General features: G+C 44.5%; 2 protein-coding genes across 2 annotated transcripts in view; both read right to left on the bottom strand.

Moving 5' to 3' along the window:
• Positions 1–3,068: 3,068 nt before the first annotated feature.
• On the bottom strand, positions 3,069–9,714 carry LOC129708253 (xylosyltransferase 2-like). Its single transcript, XM_055653897.1, has 3 exons — positions 9,684–9,714; positions 8,890–9,063; positions 3,069–6,336 (listed from the first exon to the last, which is right to left on the bottom strand). Exons 1-3 carry the CDS (start codon positions 9,712–9,714, stop codon positions 6,014–6,016), a joined length of 528 nt encoding a protein of 175 aa, XP_055509872.1. The 3' UTR covers positions 3,069–6,013.
• Positions 9,533–26,124, bottom strand: part of LOC129708363 (xylosyltransferase 2-like) — a 79,479-nt gene continuing 62,887 nt past the window's right edge. Inside the window, exons 5-9 of the mRNA XM_055654053.1 lie at positions 23,810–23,890; positions 16,407–16,623; positions 14,892–15,068; positions 11,783–12,042; positions 9,533–10,566 (exon numbers count right to left, since the gene is read on the bottom strand). Of these exons, the coding sequence (XP_055510028.1) occupies positions 10,341–10,566; positions 11,783–12,042; positions 14,892–15,068; positions 16,407–16,623; positions 23,810–23,890 (961 nt within the window). The 3' untranslated portion in view covers positions 9,533–10,340. The remainder of the gene's footprint in view (positions 10,567–11,782; positions 12,043–14,891; positions 15,069–16,406; positions 16,624–23,809; positions 23,891–26,124) is intronic.

Raw genomic sequence — 26,124 nt, 5'->3', positions numbered from 1 at the left:
CAAAAGGATTTGAGTATAGGAGCAGGGAGGTTCTACTGCAGTTGTACGGGGTCTTGGTGAGACCACACCTGGAGTATTGTGTACAGTTTTGGTCTCCAAATCTGAGGAAGGACATTATTGCCATAGAGGGAGTGCAGAGACGGTTCACCAGACTGATTCCTGGGATGTCAGGACTGTCTTATGAAGAAAGACTGGATAGACTTGGTTTATACTCTCTAGAATTTAGAAGATTGAGAGGGGATCTTATAGAAACTTACAAAATTCTTAAGGGGTTGGACAGGCTAGATGCAGGAAGATTGTTCCCGATGTTAGGGAAGTCCAGGACAAGGGGTCACAGCTTAAGGATAAGGGGGAAATCCTTTAAAAAACCGAGATGAGAAGAACTTTTTTCACACAGAGAGTGGTGAATCTCTGGAACTCTCTGCCACAGAGGGTAGTTGAGGCCAGTTCATTGGCTATATTTAAGAGGGGGTTAGATGTGGCCCTTGTGGCTAAGGGGATCAGGGGGTATGGAGAGAAGGCAGGTACGGGATACTGAGTTGGATGATCAGCCATGATCATATTGAATGGCGGTGCAGGCTCGAAGGGCCGAATGGCCTACTCCTGCACCTAATTTCTATGTTTCTATGTTTATAAAGGAGGGAAGCTGAATACAGAGGTGTAGTCAACGATTTGTTTGAGTGGTAGGGCTGAATCACCCGCAGCCCAACGCTGACAAGACTAAGGAGTTAGTGGTAGCAGTAGAGCGTCCCTTGTAGCCAGGGTCCGGAGGGCAAGGAGCACCGCCACTCCACCTGGGGTCCGCAAGGGGAGGAGTGGCTCTGATGTCAGTGATCGAAGGATCACTGGTGATGGGATGTAGGGAGTAGGAAGGACTGAAGATGTCCTGGTTGAGTTGCTGCTAGGCCTGGCCAAGCTGGCCATCCGTGAGTCACGGCGCCGGGCGGAAGAGGGCTTTGCCCAAGCCAGATGCTTGCCCCTTTACCGGGGTTACGCCCATGCCCGGGTGGTGTTAGAGAGGGTGATGTTATTTGTAACATAGTTGTTTGTAATTTAATGTCTGAATAGTTTGGTGATTTTGTAATATGGTAGTGGCTGTGGCACCACGATTTTGTTTTTTTTGGTTTTTGTATCTTGTTCGTAATTAAATAAAATATTTTTGATTAAAAAAAGGAGTTAGGGATGGACATACGGTGAGGAACTCCCCTGTCCCGTCTCCATCAACGGTGTTGATGTGCAGTTTACCAGGGAGTACAAATGCCTTGGAGTGTACCTGGACAGTAAACTACACTGGTCCACAAATGTTGAGGCCCTTTACAAGAAGGGACAGAGCCGACTGTACTTTTTGAGAAGGTTTCGCTCCTTCAACGTCTGCAGTAAGATGTTGCAAATGTTCTACCAATTGGTGGTAGCCAGAGCCATCTTCTTCACTGCCGTGTGCTGGGGCAGCAGGGCGAAGGCTGCGGACGCCAATACGATCAACAAACCAATCAGGAAGACTAGCTCCGTCCTGGGGGTGGAGTTGGATTCATGGGAGGTGGTCTTGGAGGGACCATATTGGACAACACAGCACCCCCCTCACTCCTCCCCAATCTTTGCATGTCCCCAACCCTTTCCACGTCACTTTAATCTAATGTATTTTGTTTTTGACAGTTGGCAGATCAATTTCCCTCCTGGGATAAATGAAGTTCTATCATATCGTTCTCCCAGATCTGTACGGGAGCGATACACCAAATGGGCTTGGCATGATGTGAGCCTATTTCTATTAAACGTTAAACATAAGAGCACAAGACATGCAGCAGGTCCCACTCCTGACCTGGGATATCAGCTCACCAGCCTCTGTGATTGGAGTTACAAACAATATATTCTTCCCTTTCACTGATTCCCAATCCGAATCCAAAATGATGTCCAGAATCACATCCTGGTAAGACCAGCAACTCCAGAGTTCTGCGATGGAAGCAGGCAGATCTGACACATTACCATTCAGTGATTTCCGGGCAGCTTTCAGATGGATGTGCAGCAGCAGAGTCAACGGAGCTGAAGAAACTATGTGTATGGCTGCACAAAGCTGGGTTTCTCCGAGTTGTGGGCAGTGTATTCCAATTCTGTCCACGACCAAGCACTGGGTAAGGTCAGCAGGGCCTTTGGCTCAGTCCCATCAACTGAACATGGAAGGCGGATGGTGTGAATAGTAATACATACAACTGAATGGTTCGTTTGTGCGCATTCCAGTATTAAGCGAGGACAAGATTCCGTGGGCTTTCGCCCAACTTGATAACTAAACAACGTGCAGTAACTGATATGGTATATATTTTATTGTTTAAAAATATGAATTCTCCATTTCTCTGCAAAATTTCATGACGACGTATCGAAACAAATACAATTCTTGACAACATAGGCAGGGCAAATGTTCAGTCACAAACAATTGGAGCTATAGTTGCATAGCCAACAAAAACTATACAAGCTGTATAGGTATTTTATGTAACAAAGCCTTTGTGAGCATTACAAGTTGTCCAAGTAAACATGGATAGAAAAATCAAACAGAAGGTACTTTACTGAATTATAGACAGACTCTGTTTTAAATATGTAGTTGAGGCTGTGGGGTGAACGCAGGGCAGCGGCTTATAATTCTTGCTGCACTGATACAGGAGGCATTATTGATCCCTGCATTTCACAAGTGAAAATGAATCTTATTGCACATTAAAGAGTATTCAAAACTAGTTACTTTGCTCCTTTAGTGGGAACTAAAAAGTGGATTTAGTTAATGAAACAGTCCATTAAGTGCTGTTACTCTGAAGAAGGGTTTCGGCCCGAAACGTTGCCTATTTCCTTCGCTCCATAGATGCTGCTGCACCCGCTGAGTTTCTCCAGCATTTTTGTCTACCTTTGATTTTCCAGCATCTGCAGTTCCTTCTTAAACACATGTGCTGTTACTCTCCTGGTAAATGAAATAACATAGGAGGGCATTCAACCCTTTGTCAAATGTGCTGTTTCTTTACCAGACCTCTCTGTCTAGTCACTGCCATTCCCCATCCCAGACCTGGCACCATCCTTGGAGTTTCATTTGATGATTGAATTTGCTTCCATCTGCCCACTCAGTTTGAAAGAAGATTTGAGCTTCCCTGTGGCACTTTTGCCCATTTCACCAGACATTCACTGTACCATCAAGTGCCATCTGTAACTCGTCAGCTTATCAACCATGGACTCATCATCCTCACTTGATGCCCATATTGACTAGTCTTTCTTCCCCACTTGAGTTCAGAAATTAAAGTTTGTTTAATATGGTCAGTCTTTTCATTGAGTTACTTTATTTACCGATTCCTGACAGTGACTGGATTTCAAAATCAATTCTGTGCAATTATTAGGCCAAATAAAAGTTTTTTTTTTCTCATTTCTTATTTTATTACTAGATTATCTCACTCAGTATGGCTGATGGATGTGGAAATGTAACCTATGCTTTCAACCATTAGAAAAGGCCTCATTGTTCATCTGACCTATGCCGTTCCTTCCTTGGTTATCTTTGATGGAACAGTGTAGCGGGCTTCATTTTATTTCGGATCCCTGCTGCACTTACACAGCCAGTGTTTAGACAATGAAACTTAGGAGCAGAAATAGGCCATTCAACCCATCGAGTCTGCTCTGCTCCTCTGATCTATTTTTCCTTCTTAACCTCATTGTCCTGCCTTCTCCCCATAATCTTTGACACCCTTTCTAATCAAGAACCTATCAATCTCTGCTTTAAAGATACCAAACGACTTGGCCTCCACAGTCCTCTGTGGCAATGAATTCCATAGATTCACCACTCTCTGGCCAAATAAATTCCTTTTCATCTCCTTTCTAAAGAAATGCCCTTTTATTCTAAGGCTGTACCCTCTGATCCTAAACTCTCCCACAACTGGAAACATCCTCTCCACATCCACTCTATCTTTCATTATTCGGTAGGTTTCAAAGACCTTTTTGATGGTGAAGTTACACTGCATGTGACACATGAAGTGGTGGTGATTGATGGGACAGTGTAGACGGAATTTTAATATCTACCTGACCTATGGAAGATCATTAATCTCAACCAAACTCTGATTTATTACCATAGATGCTACCCAACCTGCTAAGCATTTCCAACTATTTTGTTTCTTGTTCAGATTTCCAGCATCTGCAGAATTGTGCCTGTGTAACACATGATATGTCTCCATTTATTTATTTAAGTATTTATTTGTTTTTCCAGATCTGGCAGAGCCAGCATGTATTGCCCCAGAAAGTGCCGGTGAGTCACTCCTTGAACTGGTGGAGGTGTTCCCTCAATACCGCCAGGGAGAGGTTTCCACTGCTTAGACTGAACTATGTTGGCGGAATGGAGATCTATTGCCAAGTCAGAGTGGCGTGCGCTTTGGAGGAGAACATGCAGTAACAGGTTGTGACTGTTGCTGCTGCTGATCAACCACAGTGCCCGGTGGATGCCCAGTTTTGAGCTGCCAGATCTGTTCTCAGTCCACCCCATTCAGCCTGATGGTAATGATTGACAACACAGCAGAGGATGTTCTAGGTGTAAAGACAGGACTTTGTCTCCACAATGCTCTGCAATCTCCAACCAATATTCTCTGAGACAACTGCAGTTGCCACAGATAGATTAGCAAGGCCGAGGTAAGGTAGATTGTTCCAATGGTTTCTGACTGCTTGCCCCAGACCCCATCTAGCTGCTCTGTCCTTCAGGACTGAATCAACTCAATCAGTGTTGGTGCTGAATCCAGAGTACTTTGTGCCCTTGCTGCTGTCATGGCCTCTTCAAGTGTTGTCCACATATTAAAGCAGGTTAATCGGCTGACAGGCCATGTCCTGAGACTTTACAGGGTCTGGAGTTAATGTTGAGGATTCCAAGAGCTACTGTCTCTGTCAATATATCATCATGCCACTTTGTCTGGTCTGATTGTCCTGTTCTAGTGGATTGTGAAAGAATAGATTGACACGTTGCGTTTGAAGTGTTGATGATGACACCAACTGCTTGATTGATCTGCGAGACAGTTCCTCCGATTGAGACACTAGTCCCTCAATGTTAACGAGGGAATCTTTACCGTATCTGAATTTGGTGGCTTGGTCGATGCTGGGCGTGCGATTTTCATTCGAACAGTTATGGTGATGAATGCATTTCAGAGCCACCAACTTTAGAGGGTCTTAATGAACAACGTGTTGTTCCCCGAAGGGCATTAGTGAGCATGATGAGGTGTTGCAATGTAGTTTTGCAATCATTAGTAGTTTTTAATTTCAGATTAATTTAAACCTCACAGGGATCATGGTGGGATTTGAATTCTGGTGTCTGGAGTACCAATCCTTCTTTACCACTGCACCCAAAGAGAGTGTTTGATGCTGACACTGTCTGCCTGACATGGAAAGTGCTCTGTAGCCCATCACAGATGGTGAGCACAAACTAAAGATAGAATTTTGTTAAAAGTTGCGTCTTTATTTAGAGTTCTGTAGTTCAGGCCATGTGCAAATAAATCTTTAGTGTCTGAAGTTAGTGATTCTCGTCCTCTGAGGGATAAGGTAATGGCTTTCAAACTATCAAATCATTGCATTAACTCTTTTCAGTAACAACCCGCTAAATTACAATCACAAAACATCATAGCAGAAGTGCTGAGGAACAATGATTTCAGAGGCAGTTGTGTGAAACTGGGAATAATGAGGTTGTCCTCAGATCTGTTCTGAGCCGCTCTATCAGGGACCACTGTCTTTTCATTCCTCTCACAGCCTTCGTGCCGGGGACAGACACCTCAGTGCAACTCCTGCTGAACTTCTGTGCTGCATTGGAGTGGTTGATCCAGGGTACTCGAAGAAACTGCTTCTTCTCCGTCCCCCTAAGCCTCGCGTTAAATGTTCGGTCCTTTTAACACATTGAGGTCATTCTTGTATGTACCAGTGCCACTCTTGACAAACCACTGGACTAACACACCAGCCCAGAGATGGGTTTCTTTCTACTCGGTTGAGTCCTACGCCAAATACTCACCCCAACCACCCTCTTTTGCTACCTCAGGCGCCCATCATCTTTCACTGGGCCCAGTTCAGATTTGGGGTCATCGGATAGAGAACTCCAGGTTGTCTTCCGACAAGGTTGGAGTGCAGGACAAAGCGAAGGCTCTACTGCACAGGACTCAGTGGCTGACCAGAACTTGCTTACACTCTCATATATCCACGATTCCAGTTGCTCACCAACCAGCTGAGAGTTATGGAGAGCCTCCTTCTCAGCAAAGTCAGATGGAGGGAGATTCAATATCCCACTGAGGCGCTGGAAGCTCTGATCCATGTATTCATTATTTGGTGGCCCACCATGAAGCCACTGGTCTTGTCCTGCATCACAGTAAATAAAAAAAACAAAGGCTTGTTTAAATGACTAAAAATCAGCCACTGCAAGAAATAACTGACCATCGTCAAACTTTTCCCACCCATCCTCTCAAGAGTCCAGAATCGGGATGCACTCCAGAGAGGTGCTCTCTGTCAGAGGGAACTTTTTATTCAATGCTGTAAGACTGAAGCCTACATGCTCCCACCAGTGGACATAAAAGGCTGGTCATTCAGCATGTTTGTTTATGGGATCTTGTTGTGCACCATTCACATTTCCTATATTGCAGCATTACAATTACTTAATTGGCTGAAAAATACTCTGCCGTTTCCTGATGTCACAAAGGACTATAAAGTAAAATCTGTTTCTATGTTATGAGGACGCTTGGGGCTATAAAGAGCAACTATTCCATAATGGGCCTGGTGACAGGAGGCAGACGAGTGTTTCTCTGATTGGAGGTCTGTGACCAGTGGTGTTCGGAGGGATCAGTGTTGGGACCACTGTTGTTTGGCATCTTTATAGACAACTTGCTCAAGAATGCCCGTGGTCTGATAAGTTTATTGATGACATGGAGATTTGTGGAGTTGTAGATAAGGAGAATGGTTGCCTAAAACAGAGAGATATAGATCGGCTGAAAGTTGGACACAACAAAGGTGGATGGAATTTAATCCAGATACCATGTTATGATGTAATTTGGGTTGCCTAATATTAGCCAGACATATGCAGACTTTAGAATAATTGATGTATAGATGGATCATGGTTTGAAAATTCATAGCTCTCTGAAAATAGCGATACATTTGGATAGGGTAATAACAAAAGTGTTTACTTCACAAGTTATAGGAGTAGAATTAGACCATTCGGCCCATCGAGTCTGCTCCGTCATTCAATCATGGCTGATCTCTGCATCCTAATCGCATTTTCCTGCTTTCTTCCCATAACCATCGACACCAGTTCTAATCAAGAATTTGTCTATCTCTGCCTTAAAAATATCCACTGACTTGGCCTCCACAGCCCCCTGTGGCAATGAGTTCCACAGATTAACTACATTCAGCCTAAAGAAGTTTCTCCTCACCTCCTTTCTAAAAGAGCAGCACCCTTTAACTCCATGACTGGTCCTAGACTCTCCCATCAGTGGAAACATCCTTTCCGCATCCCCTCTATCCATGCCTTCCATTATTCTGTAAGTTTCAATAAGGTTCCCCCTCAGCCTTCTAAACTTTAAAGAGTACAGGCCCAGTGCTGTCAAATGCTCGTCATATGGTAACCCACTCATTCCTGGTAAATCTCCTCTGGACCTTCTCCAGAGCCAGCACATCCTTCCTCAGATATGGGGCCCAAATTTGCTCACAGTACTCCAAATGTGGCCTGGCCAGCGCCTTACAGAGCCTGAGCATTAAATCTCTGTTTTTGTATTTCAGTCCTCTCGATTTAAATGCTAGCATTGAATTTGCCTTCCTTACTTCTGATTCGACTTGCAAATGAACTTGCACCAGCACTCCCAAGTCCCTTTGCACCCTCCGATTTCTGGATTCTCTCCCCATTTAGAAAATAATCTACGCCTTTCTTCTTATTAACAAAATGCATGACTCTGCATTTTGCTATACTGAATTTCATCTGCCACTCTCCTAACCTGTCCAAGTCCTTCTGCAGAGTCCTTCCTTCCTCTACATACTTGCCCCTCCACTTACCTTAACACCATCTGCAAACTTGGCCACAAAGCCTTGAATCCCCTTATCCAAATCATTAATATACAACGTGAAGAGAAGTTGGCCCAGCATCGACCCTTGCAGAACTCCACTAGTCAATGGCAACCAACCTGAAATCGTGCCTTTTATTGTCTTCTGAAAATTGATGTAAACAACATCTACAGCCTCCCCTCTGTCTATCCTGCTATTAACTTCCTCAAAGAACTCCGGCAGATTTGTCAGGCAAGATCTTCCCTTCACAAAACCATGCTGACTTTGGCTTATTTTACGGTGAACTTCTAAGTACTACATAATCTCATCCTTGATAATTGATTCTAAATTCTTACCAACCACCGAAGTCAGGCAAACCAGCCTAAAGCGGGGTGATATTCCTAACTAGTGATTCTTGAAATATCACAACTAATGCCTCCACAATCTCTGAGGCCACCTCCTTCAGAATCCTGGGGTGCAATCCATCACTGGGTCCAGGTGACATCCACCCTCAGACCTTTCAGTTTTCCTAGCACCTTCTCCTTAGTAATCGCCTCTCCACGAACTTCCACCCCCTGACTCTTTAGGATTACAGGCACACTACTGGACTCATACAGCTTCAGCCCAACTTGCCCACACCGACCAACATATCCCATCTACACTAGTCCCACCTGCCTGTGTTTGGCCCCTATCCCTCCAAACCTGTCCTATCCACATACCTGTCTAATTGTTTCTTAAACATTGCAATAGTCCCTGTCTCAACTATCTCCTCTGGCAGCTCATTCCATACTCCCACCACCGTTACCCCTCAGATTCCTATTAAATCTTTCCACCTTCACCTTAAACCACTGTCCTCTGGTTCTGGATTCCCCTACTCTGTGCAACTTTTTCTGAGAGGCCGATTGCCACTGAAGGCCAGAGGAATCACCAGGAACTTGGTTTCCGCCAGCAGGACCCATTGGTGCAGCACTCGCACTGTCCAGCTCCCCGGCCGCAGAGGGTGGTGTAATGGGGGCTTGTACTGGGTGTACTCGGCCTCAAAATCCACTGTAATCCCATCTAAACAACAAGGAGGGCGAATGGAAAAGGATCAGTTCACTCAACTGCAATTGTTCTCAGAGACTACAAAAGTCAAAGTAAAACACTGGGTGATTTTACATGACATGGAGCAATCCATTGGGCTTCAGTTCTGACACCATCCATTTGCATTAGTATATTAAAACTACAACTCAAACTATGCTTGTCAGCGGCAGAATTGTATAAAATAATTATGTTAAATCATATGGTGATATCAAAATAGATGTTTAAGAATTTGGTTAAAGATGAGGACAGGGTGTCATCCACATGGACTTTAACTAGATCTATGACAAAGTCTCACAAGGTAGGCTCGTCTGGAAGGCGAGATCACATGGGTTGCAGGGTGATCCTGCCAAGCGGGGGGGGGGGGGGGGGGGGGGGGGGGGGGGGAGGGAGAGGCAGTGGAGGGTTGTTTCTTCAGATTGGAGGCTTGTGAACAGCATGTGCCGTGGACAGTGAAGATGGTTGTCAAAGGTTACAACAGTGTCTGGATCAACTAGGGAAGTAAAGCGAGGAATGACAGATGGGCACGGAGGGGTTGGGCTTGCGGGGATTTTTTTTGTTCTTTCTTTGTCCCTCATCTGAACTTGTACCAATTGTACCTGAACCACCTCTTCCTTCAAGGCAGACCATGTTCTCTTACTGTTTTACCAGTCAACGTTTGGTTCCATTTAAGAAAAATAGAAACAGGCTGTCATACTTAGAGAGCTTGACTTCCACTATAATTTTAATCTATTATCTACCAGAAGTACATGTGCAAGAAAATAAATAACTTTTCTGAAAACTCCACCAAATGTCTGAGGATGTGTCATTCAGAAAGGCTTATTGAAGGAGAGTATATTACAGAACATTTTTGTAAAACGTCTTGTAAATGGTCACTGGAATACCAATAACAGGAAAGCTTATGTGACAACTGTGGGAATACAGGTGTGCAAAGGGCACAGTTTCAAGCAATAACTTATTGGCTTAAAATTACAGTCTGCCCATCAAAAGGCCCGAATGTTGACTTTACTAGTTTTTGGTAACCCACACAGCAGCGTTCTCCTCCCACACTCACCCATCTCCCTTTGTCTGCCTTTCCCATCTCCACCTGCTTCCACCTGCCTACTCTCTCTGTAACACTCACGTGGTCCCACCCTTTCATCCTCCAGCCTATGTCCCTCCCCTCCCTCATGCTGCCACAGAGGGGAAATCTCCCCTCTTCCCTCTCCGTCCTGATGCAGGATCTTGACCTGCATCAATGGCAACACCATGTCTGCTCATTCACTTGGAGAGTGCTGACTGATTACCTCAAGGCTCTGCAGTCGGCCAAGTTCTGGGTCAGTGTTTGCCAGATGCAGCATGGTTCGAGGCGACACCCAGCTCTCCAGAGTTTCTTTCTGCCCGGTGGTCACATTCTTAACTTGCTGCATCACTAAATAACCTTGGAATTGATCATCGTAGAAGTAAAGGTGAACAGAGAGAGGATAGCCCAAAGGTTCATACCTGAAGAAAGGAACACATGCTCTTTAGCCTTCCGTGAAACAAACAAGTACAATTAAATAATTAATTTAAAAATATTTCATGTTAACACAACACCTTTGAGTAGGAAATTGTGCACCAAATGCAGCAGCACCTTAACCAAAAACAGAAGCATCCATCTGCCTCTGCAGAAGCTGCTCAACCTGCTTAACCCCTCCAGCAGTTTGTTTTGGCTCCAGATTCCAACATCTACAGGCCGTTGTGTCTGTAGAATTTTATCAATCATTTATCTCTGCAAATAGTTGACAGTTGTATTTGGTTGGTGTCTCCATTCATAGATCACAACTATTCACAAGATGGGTGAGGGGGGCATATTGAAATATACTGTATAATGAAAGACCTGGACTGAGTGGATGCGGTGATGATTTTTCCAGTAATCGGAGAGTCCGGAACCACAGGGTACAACTTTACCTTTAGAATGGAGACGAGGAAGAATTTCTTCAGCCTGTGGGTGATGAATCTGTGGCATTCATTGCCACAGATAACTCTGGACCCCAAGTCATTGGGGAAATTTTAAATAGAGACGGATACTTTCTTGATTAGTAAGGGCGTCAAGAGTTACAGAGAGAAGGCAGGAGAATGGGGTTGGGAGGGAAAAGAAGATCTATCATGATTGAATGTAGGAGTTGACTAGATGGGCCGAATTGCCTAATTCTGTTCCTATCTCTTATCTGAAAACATGGCAAGCAACTGCCAGCACGGAAAAATCTCTAACTACTTTCTCAAAGCTTCCTTAAATAATTTCAACTACTGCACCAACTCATGGGAATCCATGCCTCAAAAACATTTAAACTGCAGCAGGACATAGTTGGGAAGGTGCTAACCACTTTCAATTGCTGTTGCCCATTGTAAAGAAAAGCTTGAACAGCAGATGGAGGCAGCAACCGATCCAACAACCCTCCCATCTGTCCTATGGTAGAGTCTGTCGATTCATCACCCACCTCGGGACCTGGGCAACTCATGGGTCTGGCATCGAAAATCACACCGATTGTTGACTTTCGTTATATCACACAGTTTCATGGAATTTCTGGGCTTGACTGGGAGTGAGAAGCATGGCCATTCCCCACTGTCTGAAGGTATAGAGGACGAGGATCATGCTCCTTGAATTGGCCCAGAGAAGCTAGCTGCATGTGGAGTGTTTTACAGTGCGGCTCAGGTATCGGATCATCCACTCCCATACCTGCAGGAGCTGTCTGTTCCTTGTAGCCACGCCTGCACTTTGCTCAGGGCCAGCTTGAAGAAAATCAGGTAGCTGGTAATTGCAGCATTGGTGAGGCTGCTCACCCCATCCATCTGATCAAAGATGTTCTCCCAGTAGGCTTTGAGAGCTGCTGTCCCAGGGGGGTAGTTTCCATACAGATGCGAGTCCAAGATGTCAATCACCTCCTGGTTAACTGTTGATTCAAACTTCCTGGCAAAAAATGTCGGTCTCGTCATTTGCTGTGAACAAAAATGCAGTAAGTTGAATAAGAAAGTAATAATGAACATGTTGGAGAGACAAGCAACTGTAGATGCTGGTTTATTAAAAAAAAGACATTAAGTGCTGGAATAACTTAGCGGGTCAGGCAGCATCTATGGGGAACATGGATGTTTCCTTCTTCAGACATCAGGACCCTTCTTCAGACTTCATTTTTCCATGTTCTCCAGAGATGCCGCCTGACCCGCTTAGTTGCTCCAGCACTTTGCTTTAAATCTATTCCTTCCCTGAAACCACTCGGTTTCACAGGATTTCCAAGATTGTCAGGATCCCTGCAATACCTCTGCTTATCGACATTCTTCCAGAATTCTTTGATTCTTCATCCTGTTCCACTGTAGCGTGTGGGCTAGAATATTTTCAAAATGCGTTTCACCAGCTTGGTTCCAATATTTACCCAGACCCTCTATTCAATGTTCCTTTCAAACACAACTGGGCAAAGACCTTTCTCAAACTCGCACCTTGAAGAGTAAAGAGGAAATGGACTGCAAAGTGGGTGTGAGGGGAGATATATATATAATCATGCAAGGTGGCACCTAGAGAGGAGATTGTGTTTGCAGCCCAGGCCACCCTTGACTCCCACACGGACATTGATTCCTACACATCCTCTGTTCTGGACTTTATAAACTCCACCATCAATAGTGTCACCTCCCTCAAACGGGTGACCATATTCCCGAATCAGAAGCCATGGATGAACAGCAAGGTCAGGCTGCTGCTGAAAGCACGGGACACCGCTTTCAGGTCAGGCGATGCTCGAGCCTACAGTTCATCCAGGGCTAACCTGAAGAGGGGCATCAAGAAGGCCAAGCACTGCCATAAGCTCAGGATTGAGGAGCACTTCAACAACAACTCCAACCCCCGACGCATGTGGCAAGGCATCCAAGCCATCACGGACTATAGACCCACCAACACCACCCCCACATCCAGTGACCCTCCTTCCTTGAGGAGCTTAACCACTTCTATGCCGACTGCGCAATACTAAAAATGGCCGAACTCCGAAGGATCCACCTCCCACAAATGGATCAAAACTCATATATAGTAAAAATCCTGATCTTTCACGGAAACACTTGGCGCAACTCCGACTCCTGATAGCGCCCTCCAGCTAACGGGCGACGCTTCGACAGGGACAATCTAGAGACAGCCATCAAGGCCGTGCTCCCTGTTGATCACCAACCCCTCACACTCATCGCTTACGACGTGTACGTGGCACTGAGTAGGACTAATGCATGTAAGGCAGCTGGCCCTGACGGCATCCCCGGGCGCGTCCTCAGGGCCTGTGCTGCGCAGCTGACAGACGTCTGGACTGACATCTTCAACCTGTCACTTGCCCCAGCAGTTGTTCCCACGTGCCTTAAAACCACCTCCATCGTGCTGGTGCCAAAACACTCCACTGCGGCAAGCCTCAACGACTTCCGCCCAGTTGCACTTACCCCCATCATCACCAAGTGCTTCGAGAGGCTGGTCCTGGCACACCTCAAAGGCTGCCTACCCCCCACATTGGATCCCTATCAGTTTGCCTACCGCAAGAATAGGAGCACGGAGGATGCCACCTCAACGGCACTTCACTCCGCCCTCTCCCACCTCGACAACAGAGACACTTACGTAAGAATGCTGTTCATCGATTACAGCTCAGCATTCAAGACTATTATACCCTCTAAACTGATCACCAAACTCGGTAACCTGGGCATCGACCCCTCCCTCTGCAACTGGATACTGGACTTTCTAACCAACAGACCCCAGTCTGTTAGGTTAGACAAGCACACCTCTTCAACCCTCACCCTGAACACCGGCGTTCCACAGGGCTGTGTGCTGAGCCCCCTCCTCTACTCCCTCTTCACCTATGACTGCACACCTGTACATGGTACTAACACCATCATCAAGTATGCAGATGATACAACGGTGATTGGCCTCATCAGCAATAACGATGAGTCGGCCTATAGGGAGGAGGTCCAGCTCCTAGCAGCATGGTGCGCTGACAACAACCTGGCCCTTAACTCCAAGAAGACCAAGGAGCTCATTGTAGACTTCAGGAAGTCTAGGGGCGGCACGCACACCCCCATCCACATCAACGGGACGGAGGTGGAACGTGTTTCCAGCTTCAGGTTCCTGGGGTCAACATCTCCAATGACCTCTCTTGGACCCACAATACCTCAACTCTGGTCAAGAAGGCTCACCAGCATCTCTTCCTCCTGAGGAGAATGAAGAAGGTCCATCTGTCTCCTCAGATTCTGGTGAACTTCTACCGCTGCACCATCGAGAGCATCCTTACCAACTGTATCACATTATGGTATGGCAACTGCTCTGTCTCCGACCGGAAAGCACTGTAGAGGGTGGTGAAAATTGCCCAACGCATCACCGGTTCCTCGCTCCCCTCCATTGAGTCTGTCCAAAGCAAGCGTTGTCTGCGGAGGGCGCTCAGCATCGCCAAGGACTGCTCTCACCCCAACCATGGACTGTTTACCCTCCTACCATCAGGGAGGCGCTACAGGTCTCTCCGTTGCCGAACCAGCAGGTCCAGGAACAGTTTCTTCCCTGCGGCTGTCACACTACTCAACAATGTACCTCGGTGACTGCCAATCACCCCCCCCCCCCAGACACTCCTCCCACAGGAAAAACACTATGACTGTATGCATGTAAATAGATTTATTTATTGAAATCATATTCTATGTCGCTCTTCCAGGGAGATGCTAACTGCATTTCGTTGTCTCTGTACTGTACACTGACAATGACAATTAAGGTTGAATCTGAATCTGAAAGTCACACCCAGTGAATGGTGTGAGTATTCTACCTGACCAAGGAGTCAAACTCTCCTTACCTGAAGCCTTATGAAGTCTTGCGGCTTGAAATCATTTGGTGAGCAGCCACACCAGTCCACAATGTGCTTGTACTGGCACTTGCAGCCCAGCTTTCGGTTCCAGTTGGTGACTCGTAGGTTGTTATCCACTAATGTATCGCACATGAAACTGTTTTCCAATACAGTGTGGAAGAAAGACTGCAAAGGAGAGAGGATGAAGAAAATTATTGAGAGCAGAAAAGACTTACTGTAAGCACAGTGGACTCCACGGTTGATGTGCTGAGCCCGAGGCAGTGCAGTGTGTGTCCCTTATGACCCAGGGCAATTCGCTCTGTGAGACCTATGCAATGTGAGAGCATGATTTTCTGGTTGTTTAAGGTGAGAGGAGAAAAGTTTAACGAGATGTACAGGGCATGTTTTTTTTTACTACAGGAAGTGGTAGGTGCTCAGAATATGATGCCATTTTGTGGCATTTAAGAGAAGTTTTAGTTAGGCACATGGATATGCAGGGAATGGAGGGATATGGATCACATGTAGGCAGAAGATTAGATTAAATTGGCGTCATGTTTGACACAAGTATGGGTGATCCTGTGCTGCACTGTTCTATGTTCTCTCCCCCAACACTAATCATTCTGAAGCTGGGACCTGGCTCGAAGCATTGTCTGTCCATTCCCTCCACAGATGCTGCCTAAACATGATTAGGGGCCGCTTTGAGAGGACATGGGATCTTCTGGATAAACCTGTTACAAAGGGACTAACTCAGAAGAAGTTCTCTTCTAAGAAGCCATCGAGTACTTGGTGAGAGAAATGGAAAACTCATCAAACTCAGCTTTTGATGGGCAAAGTAGAGGGTGGTTTACTCTGTATCTAGCCAATTTCAGAACTATTCTGCTACGTTACAGTGAGGAGGGGCTTTGCTTGTTATCAATGCTATAGTGTACCTGCCCTAGCGGAAATAGGCTTAATGTGAGAGGAGACAGACTTAAACAGGACTTCAGGAGCAACTTTTTCACTCTGAAGGTGATCCGTATCTGAGGATGTGCCAGTGGAAGCTATAGAAACTACAGAAGAGGATACAATTACAGCTATCAAAATACATCTGGAGAAACAAGGAACTGCAAATGCTGATTTACAAAAAAAGAGAAAAAGTACTGGAGCAACAGCAAATCAGGCAGCATCTCTGGAGAACATGGTTAGATGATGTTTCAGGTTAAAACCTTTTCAGCCACATTGAGGTTGGCACAAGTTGGGGCAGTTCATTGCTGTATAAATCTACGAGTCTATAACTCCACTCCATCATCTCTATCAGCATGAATCCGAGCGAGGTTAAGCTTTTGTTCTATGTACTCTGGGAATATTTGATATGATGGATGGATGAGGTTTTCTCTACAACCAAGCCTGTGCTGTTCATGGCCTGAAAGCCTTTGGCTGTGATATTGCATGTTTGAAAAGGAAAGAACATCATTCCCAAGCAGAAAATAGCCTTGATTAGGAAGGCAGTGAATAGAACACATTTGAAAGTCAGTCAGTTCTCACCTCAGCTGGAAGCAGTGTGTACCAGTAGAACTGTTTCAGTTGTGTGACCAACTCATCCTGCGAGTACACCACATAATCAATAAACTTGTGAGTCAGAGCAAACCAGTCGGAACCGCCGTCCACTATAATGCCCTCTGGAATTTGCCTGTCTCCAAGGCGCCACATGTGACTATCACATTCGTGGAAGAGTCTGTCCAAACCCTGCTTCTTGATAAACCTGTAAATAGTAGGGATTTCACCAATTAATGAAGAACTCACATTTATATCAAGCCTTTGGATGTCCCAAAGTGCTCTACAACAAAGAAAAGCCTTTTAGGTGTTGCCATTGTGACAAAACAGCAGCCAAATTGTACACAATTCCCCAAACAAGGTAAAATGACTTGGGTAACCAGTTCCAATGACATTGGCTGAGCAATGGACATGTCATGAGGAAACATTCTTTGACATTTCTTAGAACTGTGTTATGGCAACTTTTTAATGTCCACTGAAAAGGCTGACTTTATTTACTCTCACAGTTGACACGTCCAATACCAATTCTTCAGCAGGTACACAAAAATGCTGGAGAAACTCAGCGGGTGCAACAGCGTTTATGCAGCGAAGGAAATAGGCAACGTTTTGAGCCGAAACCCTTCTTCAGACCGGGGGGGGGGGGGGGGGGGGGGGGGGGGGGGGGGGGGGGGGGGGGGGGGGGGGGGGGGTGGGGGAGAGAAGAAACACCAATTCTTCAGTGTTGCACTGAAGAGTCAGCCGGAATTGCGTAGAAATTATTCAAATTTGCAATGTTGACAGAGGAAAAACATTTACTATTTGTTTTACACAATTGCACTTTCTGTAGTCAATACTATTTGAACAAATCGCTGTCAAGAGCTTTCATAAGTGGTTGTTCAGGAAGGGTGTGGAACTGGTCTGGATGATCAATGCTAACACCAGTCTGCGCTGCACATGTCATGGATACCTACTGTGTTTCCATGACAAAATGAGGATCAGAAGCACTACTTGATGGTATGCAGCAACTTAGCTTTTGTAACCCATCTTTCTCCAGCATTCTAACGCTCTCATTGAAGCTTTTCTCTATGAAGCCCCGAACATTTCTTCAAAACCTACCTCACCCAAACCTCAATCATAGAAACATAGAAAATAGGTGCAGGAGTAGGCCATTCGGCCCTTCGAGCCTGCACCGCCATTTAATATGATCATGGCTGATCATCCAACTCAGTATCCTGTAACTGCCTTCTCTCCATAACTCTTGATCCCTTTAGCCACAAGGGCCACATCTAACTCCCTCTTAAATATAGCCAATGAACTGGCCTCAACTACCTTCTGCGGGAGAGAATTCCAGAGATTCACCACTCTCTGTGTGAAAAAGGTTTTCCTCATCTCGGTCCTAAAAGATTTCCCCCTTATCCTTAAACTGTGACCCCTTGTTCTGGACTTCCCCAACATCGGGAACAATCTTCCTGCATCTAGCCTGTCCAACCACTTAAGAATTTTGTAAGTTTCTATAAGATCCCCCCTCAATCTTCTAAATTCTAGCGAGTACAAACCGAGTCTATCCAGTCTTTCTTCATATGAAAGTCCTGACATACCAGGAATCAGTCTGGTGAACCTTCTCTGTACTCCCTCTATGGCAAGAATGTCTTTCCTCAGATTAGGAGACCAAAACTGTACGCAATACTCCAGGTGTGGTCTCACCAAGACCCTGTACAATAGTAGTAGAACCTCCCTGCTCCTATACTCAAATCCTTCACACAATGCCCATTCCTCCTAAACCCCACTTCTTCTTTCAAAACACACACTCTGGAACCCCAATACTTCACAAAAGCCCTTCCCTTAGAACATAAATTTCCATCATAAAGAATTAGAAGATAGGACAGATCAATGAGTGTCCAAAGTGGTGGTGTAAAAGGGAAGAGCTTGAAATGTTTGGATCATTGGGAACATTTCTAGGGAAGATTCTGTACACAAGCAGGTTGGGTTGCAAATGAATTAGTAAGTATGCAGATGATACCAAGATAGGGGGTGTTGTGGATAATGAAGAGGATTTCCGAAGTCTACAGAGTGATTTAGGCCATTTGGAAAAATGGGCTGAAAGATGGCAGATGGAGTTTAATGCTGATAAATGTGAGGTGCTACACCTTGGCAGGACAAATCAAAATAGGACGTACATGGTAAAGGGTAGGGAATTGAAGAATACAGTTGAACAGAGGGATCTGGGTATAACCGTGCATAGTTCCTTGAAGGTGGAATCTCATATAGATAGGGTGGTAAAGAAAGCTTTTGGTATGCTAGCCTTTATAAATCAGAGCATTGAGTATAGAAGCTGGGATGTAATGTTAAAATTGTACAAGGCATTGGTGAGACCAAATCTGGAGTATGGTGTACAATTTTGGTCGCCCAATTATAGGAAGGATGTCAACAAAATAGAGAGAGTACAGAGGAGATTTACTAGAATGTTGCCTGGGTTTCAACAACTAAGTTACAGGGATAGGTTGAATAAGTTAGGTCTTTATTCTCTGGAGCGCAGAAGGTTAAGGGGGGACCTGATAGAGGTCTTTAAAATGATGAGAGGGATAGACAGAGTTGATGTGGACAAGCTTTTCCCTTTGAGAATAGGGAAGATTCAAACAAGAGGACATGACTTCAGAATTAAGGGACAGAAGTTTAGGGGTAATATGAGGGGGAACTTCTTTACGCAGAGAGTGGTGGCGGTGTGGAATGAGCTCCCAGTGGAAGTGGTGGAGGCAGGTTCATTGGTATCATTTAAAAATAAATTGGATAGGCATATGGATGAGAAGGGAATGGAGGGTTATGGTACGAGTGCAGGCAGGTGGGACTAAGGGGAAAAAAAAATTTGTTCGGCATGGACTTGTAGGGCCGAGATGGCCTGTTTCCGTGCTGTAATTGTTATATGGTTATATGAAACAGAATGGGTCTAATATTCTGAGTGAGATCCTGACAGCATTAAAGGAAAATCCAGGTATTATCAAACATGGGCATGATAAGGCACACAGGAGGATTAGAAACTAAGCTGCATCTATTTTAATGCAAGGAGCCTGATTTCTAAAGCTAATAAAACTTGGAGCATTGAACAGTACATGGAAACATGATATTGTGGCAATTACCACAGTGTGGTTGAAAGAAGGGCAGGACGGCATCTCAATATTCCAGGGAAGATAAGTTTTAGATAGGATAGTTGGGGGATGGAAAGAGAGGGGAGTGGGCATTGCATTATTGATCAAGGAGTCAATCACTGCAGTAATGAGGAAGATTACCTTAGAACATGCTTCAAATAAGTTCATATGAATAGAAATTAAGAGTGGACGAAGGTCCAATCACTCGCCTGGTATTGTACTCAAGAGAGTCTAGAGTGTTTAATAGTTATATTCAAATGGGAACAGATAATTGAAATTCTTACTTGCTGCAGCTTGACAGCCCCAATAAAAAATAAATATACAATAAATGTATAATCAGTAATACCAGGTAACCAGACTGTAACTGTGTAAATGTAAAGCGCATAATGCAACCAAAACTAAGTTCATGGTAGATCATTGCAGAGATAGGGATGTGAGGAGTAGCTCAAGAGCCTGATAATTGATGAAACAAAGCTGTCTTGATCCCGGTGTCTATGGTTCTTGGGTTTCTGTACCTTCTGTCCGATGGTAACAGCAAGATGAGAGCATGGCCAGGATTATGTGGGTCTTTGATCATATTAGCTACCGTTTTGAGGCATTTCTTCCCATAGATTCCTTCTATGGCGGCTGGTCAATACCAGTGATGGTCTGTGCAATCAATGTCCACTATTTTCTGCAGTCTTTTCAGTTTGAAACGTTGCCTATTTCCTTTGCTCCATAGATGCTGCTGCACCCGCTGAGTTTCTCCAGCACTTTTGTCTACATTGGGATACAGTGTGCAGTTCTGGTCACCACACTACAGGAAGGACACAAGTGCAATGGAGAGTGCAGAAAAGATGCACCAACATTTTTCCTGGATGAATGTTTCAGTTGTGAGATACAACTGGATAAACTGAGCATGTCTCTGTGGGAGTGGAGGAGGTAAGGGAGGGACATGAAAGAGGTATACAACATTATGAGGGGACATGGATGGGTGGATTATGAGAACCGTTTACATACACCAGTGGACAAAGAGGTTAAAGAGGATCTTTATTTGTCTTTACCTCGATGGTTTAGGCAAGGTTTGTTTGGCTAATGGATGAGAGAAAATAACTAATAGAGACTGCCAAAGGGTTTCCATCTCCAGCTGGATTGGAGCCCATGTAATGAAGCATTTCTCTAAGGAGGAGTATGAAGTAAGTTCCAGAGTAATTGCCAAGAGCAGTTTTTCCCTGAAAAATCCAGCCTACCAGAAACATATGGAGAAAAACAGCTACTCTTAAGAATAAATAGGCTGGAAAGGGAAACAGAGAAATGTATACAAGGAAGATACAATGAACCAGAGAAACTGTAGCCTTTCTTTAATATTAGACCATTTATATCATCATGGAAATCTCAGCATCAAAAATATGTCTTCTGTACATGTTTGTGGCAGAAATAAGTGTGTTAAATCTGTAGAGTTCATCTACCCTGCTCCCACACACACTCTAACTCCTCACCTGACCTCGCAGAAACATTTTGGTGTACAGTTTGACAAGTATCAAGCACCTTCAAGTGTGAATTCAGGCAGTACATTTTAGCAGACTATCGAGCTGACCGTTTCTCTCCCAACATTATATGCAGATGTCAGAATGGGTGGCCTGCTTCATGTCTTGCTTTCTAGTCCCAGTTACATAAATGTTATTGCATCAACTCCACTACTCTCCCAGCTGGGATTAATTGCTTCAGATATAAACATCAATCGCTGGCCACCCACGCATATATTTAAATCATGGTAAACTCATCACAACCAAACATAATATTCTCTTTGTACAGATGCATAAAGTGAGATCAGAAATAGGCTCGAGTATTATCCACTTTACAAAAGATTAGTCTGTTCCAAAGCATGTCCAAATTCATATGAAGATAAGTTGGGTAGACAAAGGTCTGCTGCCATCTACTGACTGCATTGCAGTAAGGATTCATGCCCTCGTGAGATGAAGAGAGAAAACTTTGATAGTTTAAAGTGGCTTGGTGTTATTAAAGATCCTCAGAGGCAAATGCAGTAAATCTGAATGGAAATTTTTATCTTGTTCCTAGTTGAAGGATTTCCTCTCACTGCATTTCATATTTTAACACAAACCTTTGAGGAATATTTACGATGCCAGGAAAGACTGGAAGAAAACAATTGGGAGAGCAAAGAGGCCATGAAATATCTTTGGCAGTTAAAATTAAAGAGAATCCCAAGTCATTCAATCGGCATATTAGGAGCAAGAGGTTCGCTAAGGAAAGAGTGTGTGCCCTTGGGGACCAAATAGTAATCTATGTATGGAGCCTGGGATGTGGACAAGGTCCTAAATGAATACTTGTCTACAGTATATTCATCAAGGAGAAGGTTGTAGAGGATAGTGAGTTCAGGGACAGGTGTGTTGATGCACTAGTACATGCAAGTATTAAAAAGGTGGAGGTGTTGGATGTTTCACAGGCAACTTTTTAGTGTGCGCGGGAAGTTGCCGGGGAGTCCATTTGATGGTCGTACAGAGTTGTCGCAGTGTGGTGCGAGTGTGAGTGTGTGAGTGAACGCGCGCGCGTTCTCCACTCTGACAGTCGCCGTTCCAGTCGACGGTTATTCATGCGAATGCCGGCGAGTTGACAGCCGCCAGCAGTCGCCTGAAAAATTGTCTGTGGCACAGGCCCATAAGGATGGAAAAATCCCTTGGGCAGCATGAGATCTACCCTACGGGTAGCAAGGACGAATATTGTTGGTATTGGTTTATTGTTGTCATCTCTGGTGAAAAGCTTTGCCCAGTATCCAATCAAATCATACTATTGAATTTGAAATTATTTTCCCATGCTAGACTACCAAAAGAAAGAGGCTCAGTTTAAAGTGAGAGGAAGGAGTTTTGAAAAGGATTTGAAGAGTAAGCATTTTTTAAAATACATAGAGAGTAGTTGATGTCTGGAACGCTGCTGGAGGTGGTGGTAAAATCAGACGTAAATACTAGGTTTAAGAGGCATTTATCGGACACGATTAGGCAAAGCACAGATGGATATGGTCCTAATGCGTGCATGTGGGCTTAATGCAGGTGGGCAAAAAGGACAGTGTGGACATGGTGGGGCAACAGGCCTGTTTCTGTGCTGTACAACAATTACATATCTTGCTCTATGGGCTGGTTTATTTGTTGGGTAAATTTGAAATTTATTTGAATGGCATAAGATAATATCCCCATTTATGTGTTACAGTACAGCACCAGAACAGACCCTTTAACCCGCTATCTCTGTGCCAACCATAATGCTAACTTAAACTGTGCATCTGCCTGCACAATGACAGAACAATGTGCTGGAAGGAAGGTCATTAATGAAGCAGCCCCACACATGATAGTTGGGCTCAGGGCACTCTCCTGAGGAACTCCTGTCTGAGTCTGCAACACATTGCAACATAATGGAGGAAAGCAGGCGGAATATTTTACGCCAATTGTTAATTTTGTTCTCCTCTGCTCATCTACACCAGGCTCCTGAGGCCACCCGTGAACAATCACAAATGTACAGCTAAACTCAAGCATGAGAATGGTGAGGTGTCAAGGTCATAAATCCACATTGCTCTATGTGCCATTCACTGTAACAACACAACTTGAAATTAAAAAAATTAAAATAACGCCCTCCGTAGGCATTTGAATAACCCACCATTCAAACCCACGTCATCCATTCTGCTTTTAACAATCACGTAGTAGCTGTTATCAACTGACTATCCAGATGGACAGAATCATGGATGCACGCAGCACAGAGAATCCATCGTCCATTCACCAGCGTTCAAAGAACATCAAAGCCAGGGCTCTGCTGTTAGATGAGTGGCGAGCTGTTGTATCCATTTCAGATATTACAATAATCGGCTTCACTGCTGGAATCTGAGAAATAATCCGGAGTGATTCGGTGTCCCAGACTGTGGGAAAAATCATTGCAACTTATCCACAAATATCTCCTTCAGTATGTCATCTCATTCATGTACTCAGCTTCAAAGAATGAATAGCTTCACCCATCATAAGCTTATCAGTGAAGTAAAATTGGAGTAGTATTCACTGGGGTACAACTATGCAGTTATCTATGTTTCCAACCTGCTACAGCTAGTGTAATCTGGAGTGGAGATCATTGTCTCCGTCTTGGTTGACTAATAGAAACCTTTGACTCTGCAATGCCATTGTTGCTGATCCAATTGGATTGTTTCCGAGGCTGACACAAGAGGGGGGTTAACACGCTCTGGGGATGCAAGAAGATTAGTCACAACTTGTAAGTATTAGTCTACATTTCAGCACCTACCTGGCATTATCCCTGCCGTGTGATTTCAGGAAGTTCTTCCCTCTGTACTTGGAGAGGAATCCCATCAGCTCATCATTTGTCCTACGATTTAAAAAATTAACAAGTAAAAAAAACTTAGCAAACTTCTCCTCTATATTTCACAGTTATGGAGCTGTCCCACTGTACGAGCCAATTCAAGAGCTCTCCTGAGTTTAAAAAAAATCAAACTCGTGGTAAACACGTAGAATGTACGTTGTGGGTACGTCGGAGCTTGGGACGTCTCTTGGCGGCTCGTAACGCTAACGGCGGGTACTCGGGAAACGCGGTAAGCTCGTGAAGACTCGTGAAGATTTTTCAACATGGTGAAAAATGTCCACGAGAGCCCCGAGTACCCTCGTGCAGCTATTACCCAATTCTTCGAGTTCAAATCTGGGAAACTCGGGAGAACTCTTGAATTAGCTCGTACAGTGGGACAGCCCCATTAGTACCTGTCAGATTCTTTGAAATCTATGCTGTTCTGACTGTTCAATTTCATTTCAGGCTGCAGAATTTCTTCTTTGAAAAACCTTAATGTTGGGGACTTGAACATTTTCCATGTTGGTTAGAATCTATCCTCTCTGGGGCAAGTACTAATGCAGTTTACATATAATGCAAACTCTCTCTCTCCTGCACCATCACACACTCCAAGGGCAGGTGTACAACAAATTAGATAGAGCAAATTCCCCTTTGCACGTTCAGGATACATTCTCAAGCAGGTACAAAGCAGTTGAGGTGCATAATTATGGGGTGAAGGACCCGTTTCAGTGCTGTACCTTTCGATAATAAAGCTCCCTTTACAGTGCTTCATCAAATATTCCCAGGGCAGGTGTAACGCAGGTGAGATACAAAGCTTTGCACCTTCTAACAAAGTTCACACATTGCCTTTCAGTGTAGTTGTGCTGTTTTTCAATTTCTTACACCAGCCATCCTGCATGGGGTTACCATTTTAGAGAGGAGTTGAGAAATAATGGAACTTGCGTTATTTGAGCCTGATCAATTTTGCAGAAGTAGCAAAAGTCTTAATGTCTGGTCACCGAGCTACTAGGAGTGCGACTGTATATTGCATGAAATAGGAACTGTTAATTACAGCAAATAGGGATAGGAAATGAGCAATAAATGCTGTTAGAAGTATCCGTTAGAAGGGTAGGGGAGGAAGGAAATAAAAAAGAATGTTTAGGAGAGATATGGTGGGAAGAGATTGAGTAGAGGAAGGGCATGTACAGCAATAATAGTGCAATGTTTTTGAATGGATCATTGGAAGATATTCTGCCGTTAAACATATGCAGTACAAAGATAAAACATTTGCATGTGAAACACCAGTAAAAATAACTTTGAATTAGAAACATTGAAAAATAGGTGCAAGAGTAGGCCATTCAGCCCTTCGAGCAGGCACTGCCATTCGATATGATGATGGCTAAAATCAGTACCCGTTCCTGCTTTTTCTCCCATATACCTTGATTCCTTTAGCCCCAAGAGCTAACTAACTCTCTTTTGAAAATATCCAGTGAATTGGCCTCCACTGCCTTCATTGGCAGAGAATTCCAGATTCACAGGTGAGTAAGTTTTTCCTCATCTCAGTCTTAAATGGTCTACCCCTTATTCTTAAACTATGACCCCTGGTTCTGGACTCCTCCAACATCGGGAACATTGTTCCTGCATCTAGCCTATGCAATCCTTTTAGAATGTTCTGTTTCTATAAGATCCCCTCTTACCCATCTAAATTCTAGTGAATACAAGCCCAGTCGACCCATTCTTTCATCATATGTCAGTCCTACCACCCTGGGAATTTACCTGGTGAACCTACTCTGCACTCCCTCAATAGCAATAATGTACGTCCTCAAATTAGGAGGCCAAAATTGCACACACTACTCCAAGTGCGGTCTCACCAGGCTGCAGAAGGACCTCCTTGCTCCTAAACTCAAATCCTCGTGCAATGAAGGCCAACATGCCATTAGCTTACTCCACTGCCTGCTGTACCTGCATGCTTACTTTCAGTGTACAAGCACACCCAGGTCTCGTTGCACCGCCCCTTTTCCTAATCTGACACCATTCAGATAATAATCTGCCTTCCTGTTCTTGCCACCAAAGTGGATAACCACACATTTATCCACAACATGCTGCATCTGCCATGCATCTACCCACTCGCCTAACCAATCCAAGTCTTCCTGCAGCCTCATATCATCCACATCGCGGCTAACACTGCCACTCAGCTTTGTGTCATCTGCAAACTTGGAGATGTCACATTTAATTCCCTCGTCTAAATTGTTAATATATATTGTAAATAACTGAGGTCCCAG

This window comes from Leucoraja erinacea, chromosome 23, assembly GCF_028641065.1.
Source record: "Leucoraja erinacea ecotype New England chromosome 23, Leri_hhj_1, whole genome shotgun sequence".
Taxonomy (NCBI): domain Eukaryota; kingdom Metazoa; phylum Chordata; class Chondrichthyes; order Rajiformes; family Rajidae; genus Leucoraja; species Leucoraja erinaceus.
The sequence above is the reverse complement of the archived record's forward strand: the minus strand, read 5'-3'. Positions and strand labels throughout refer to the sequence as shown.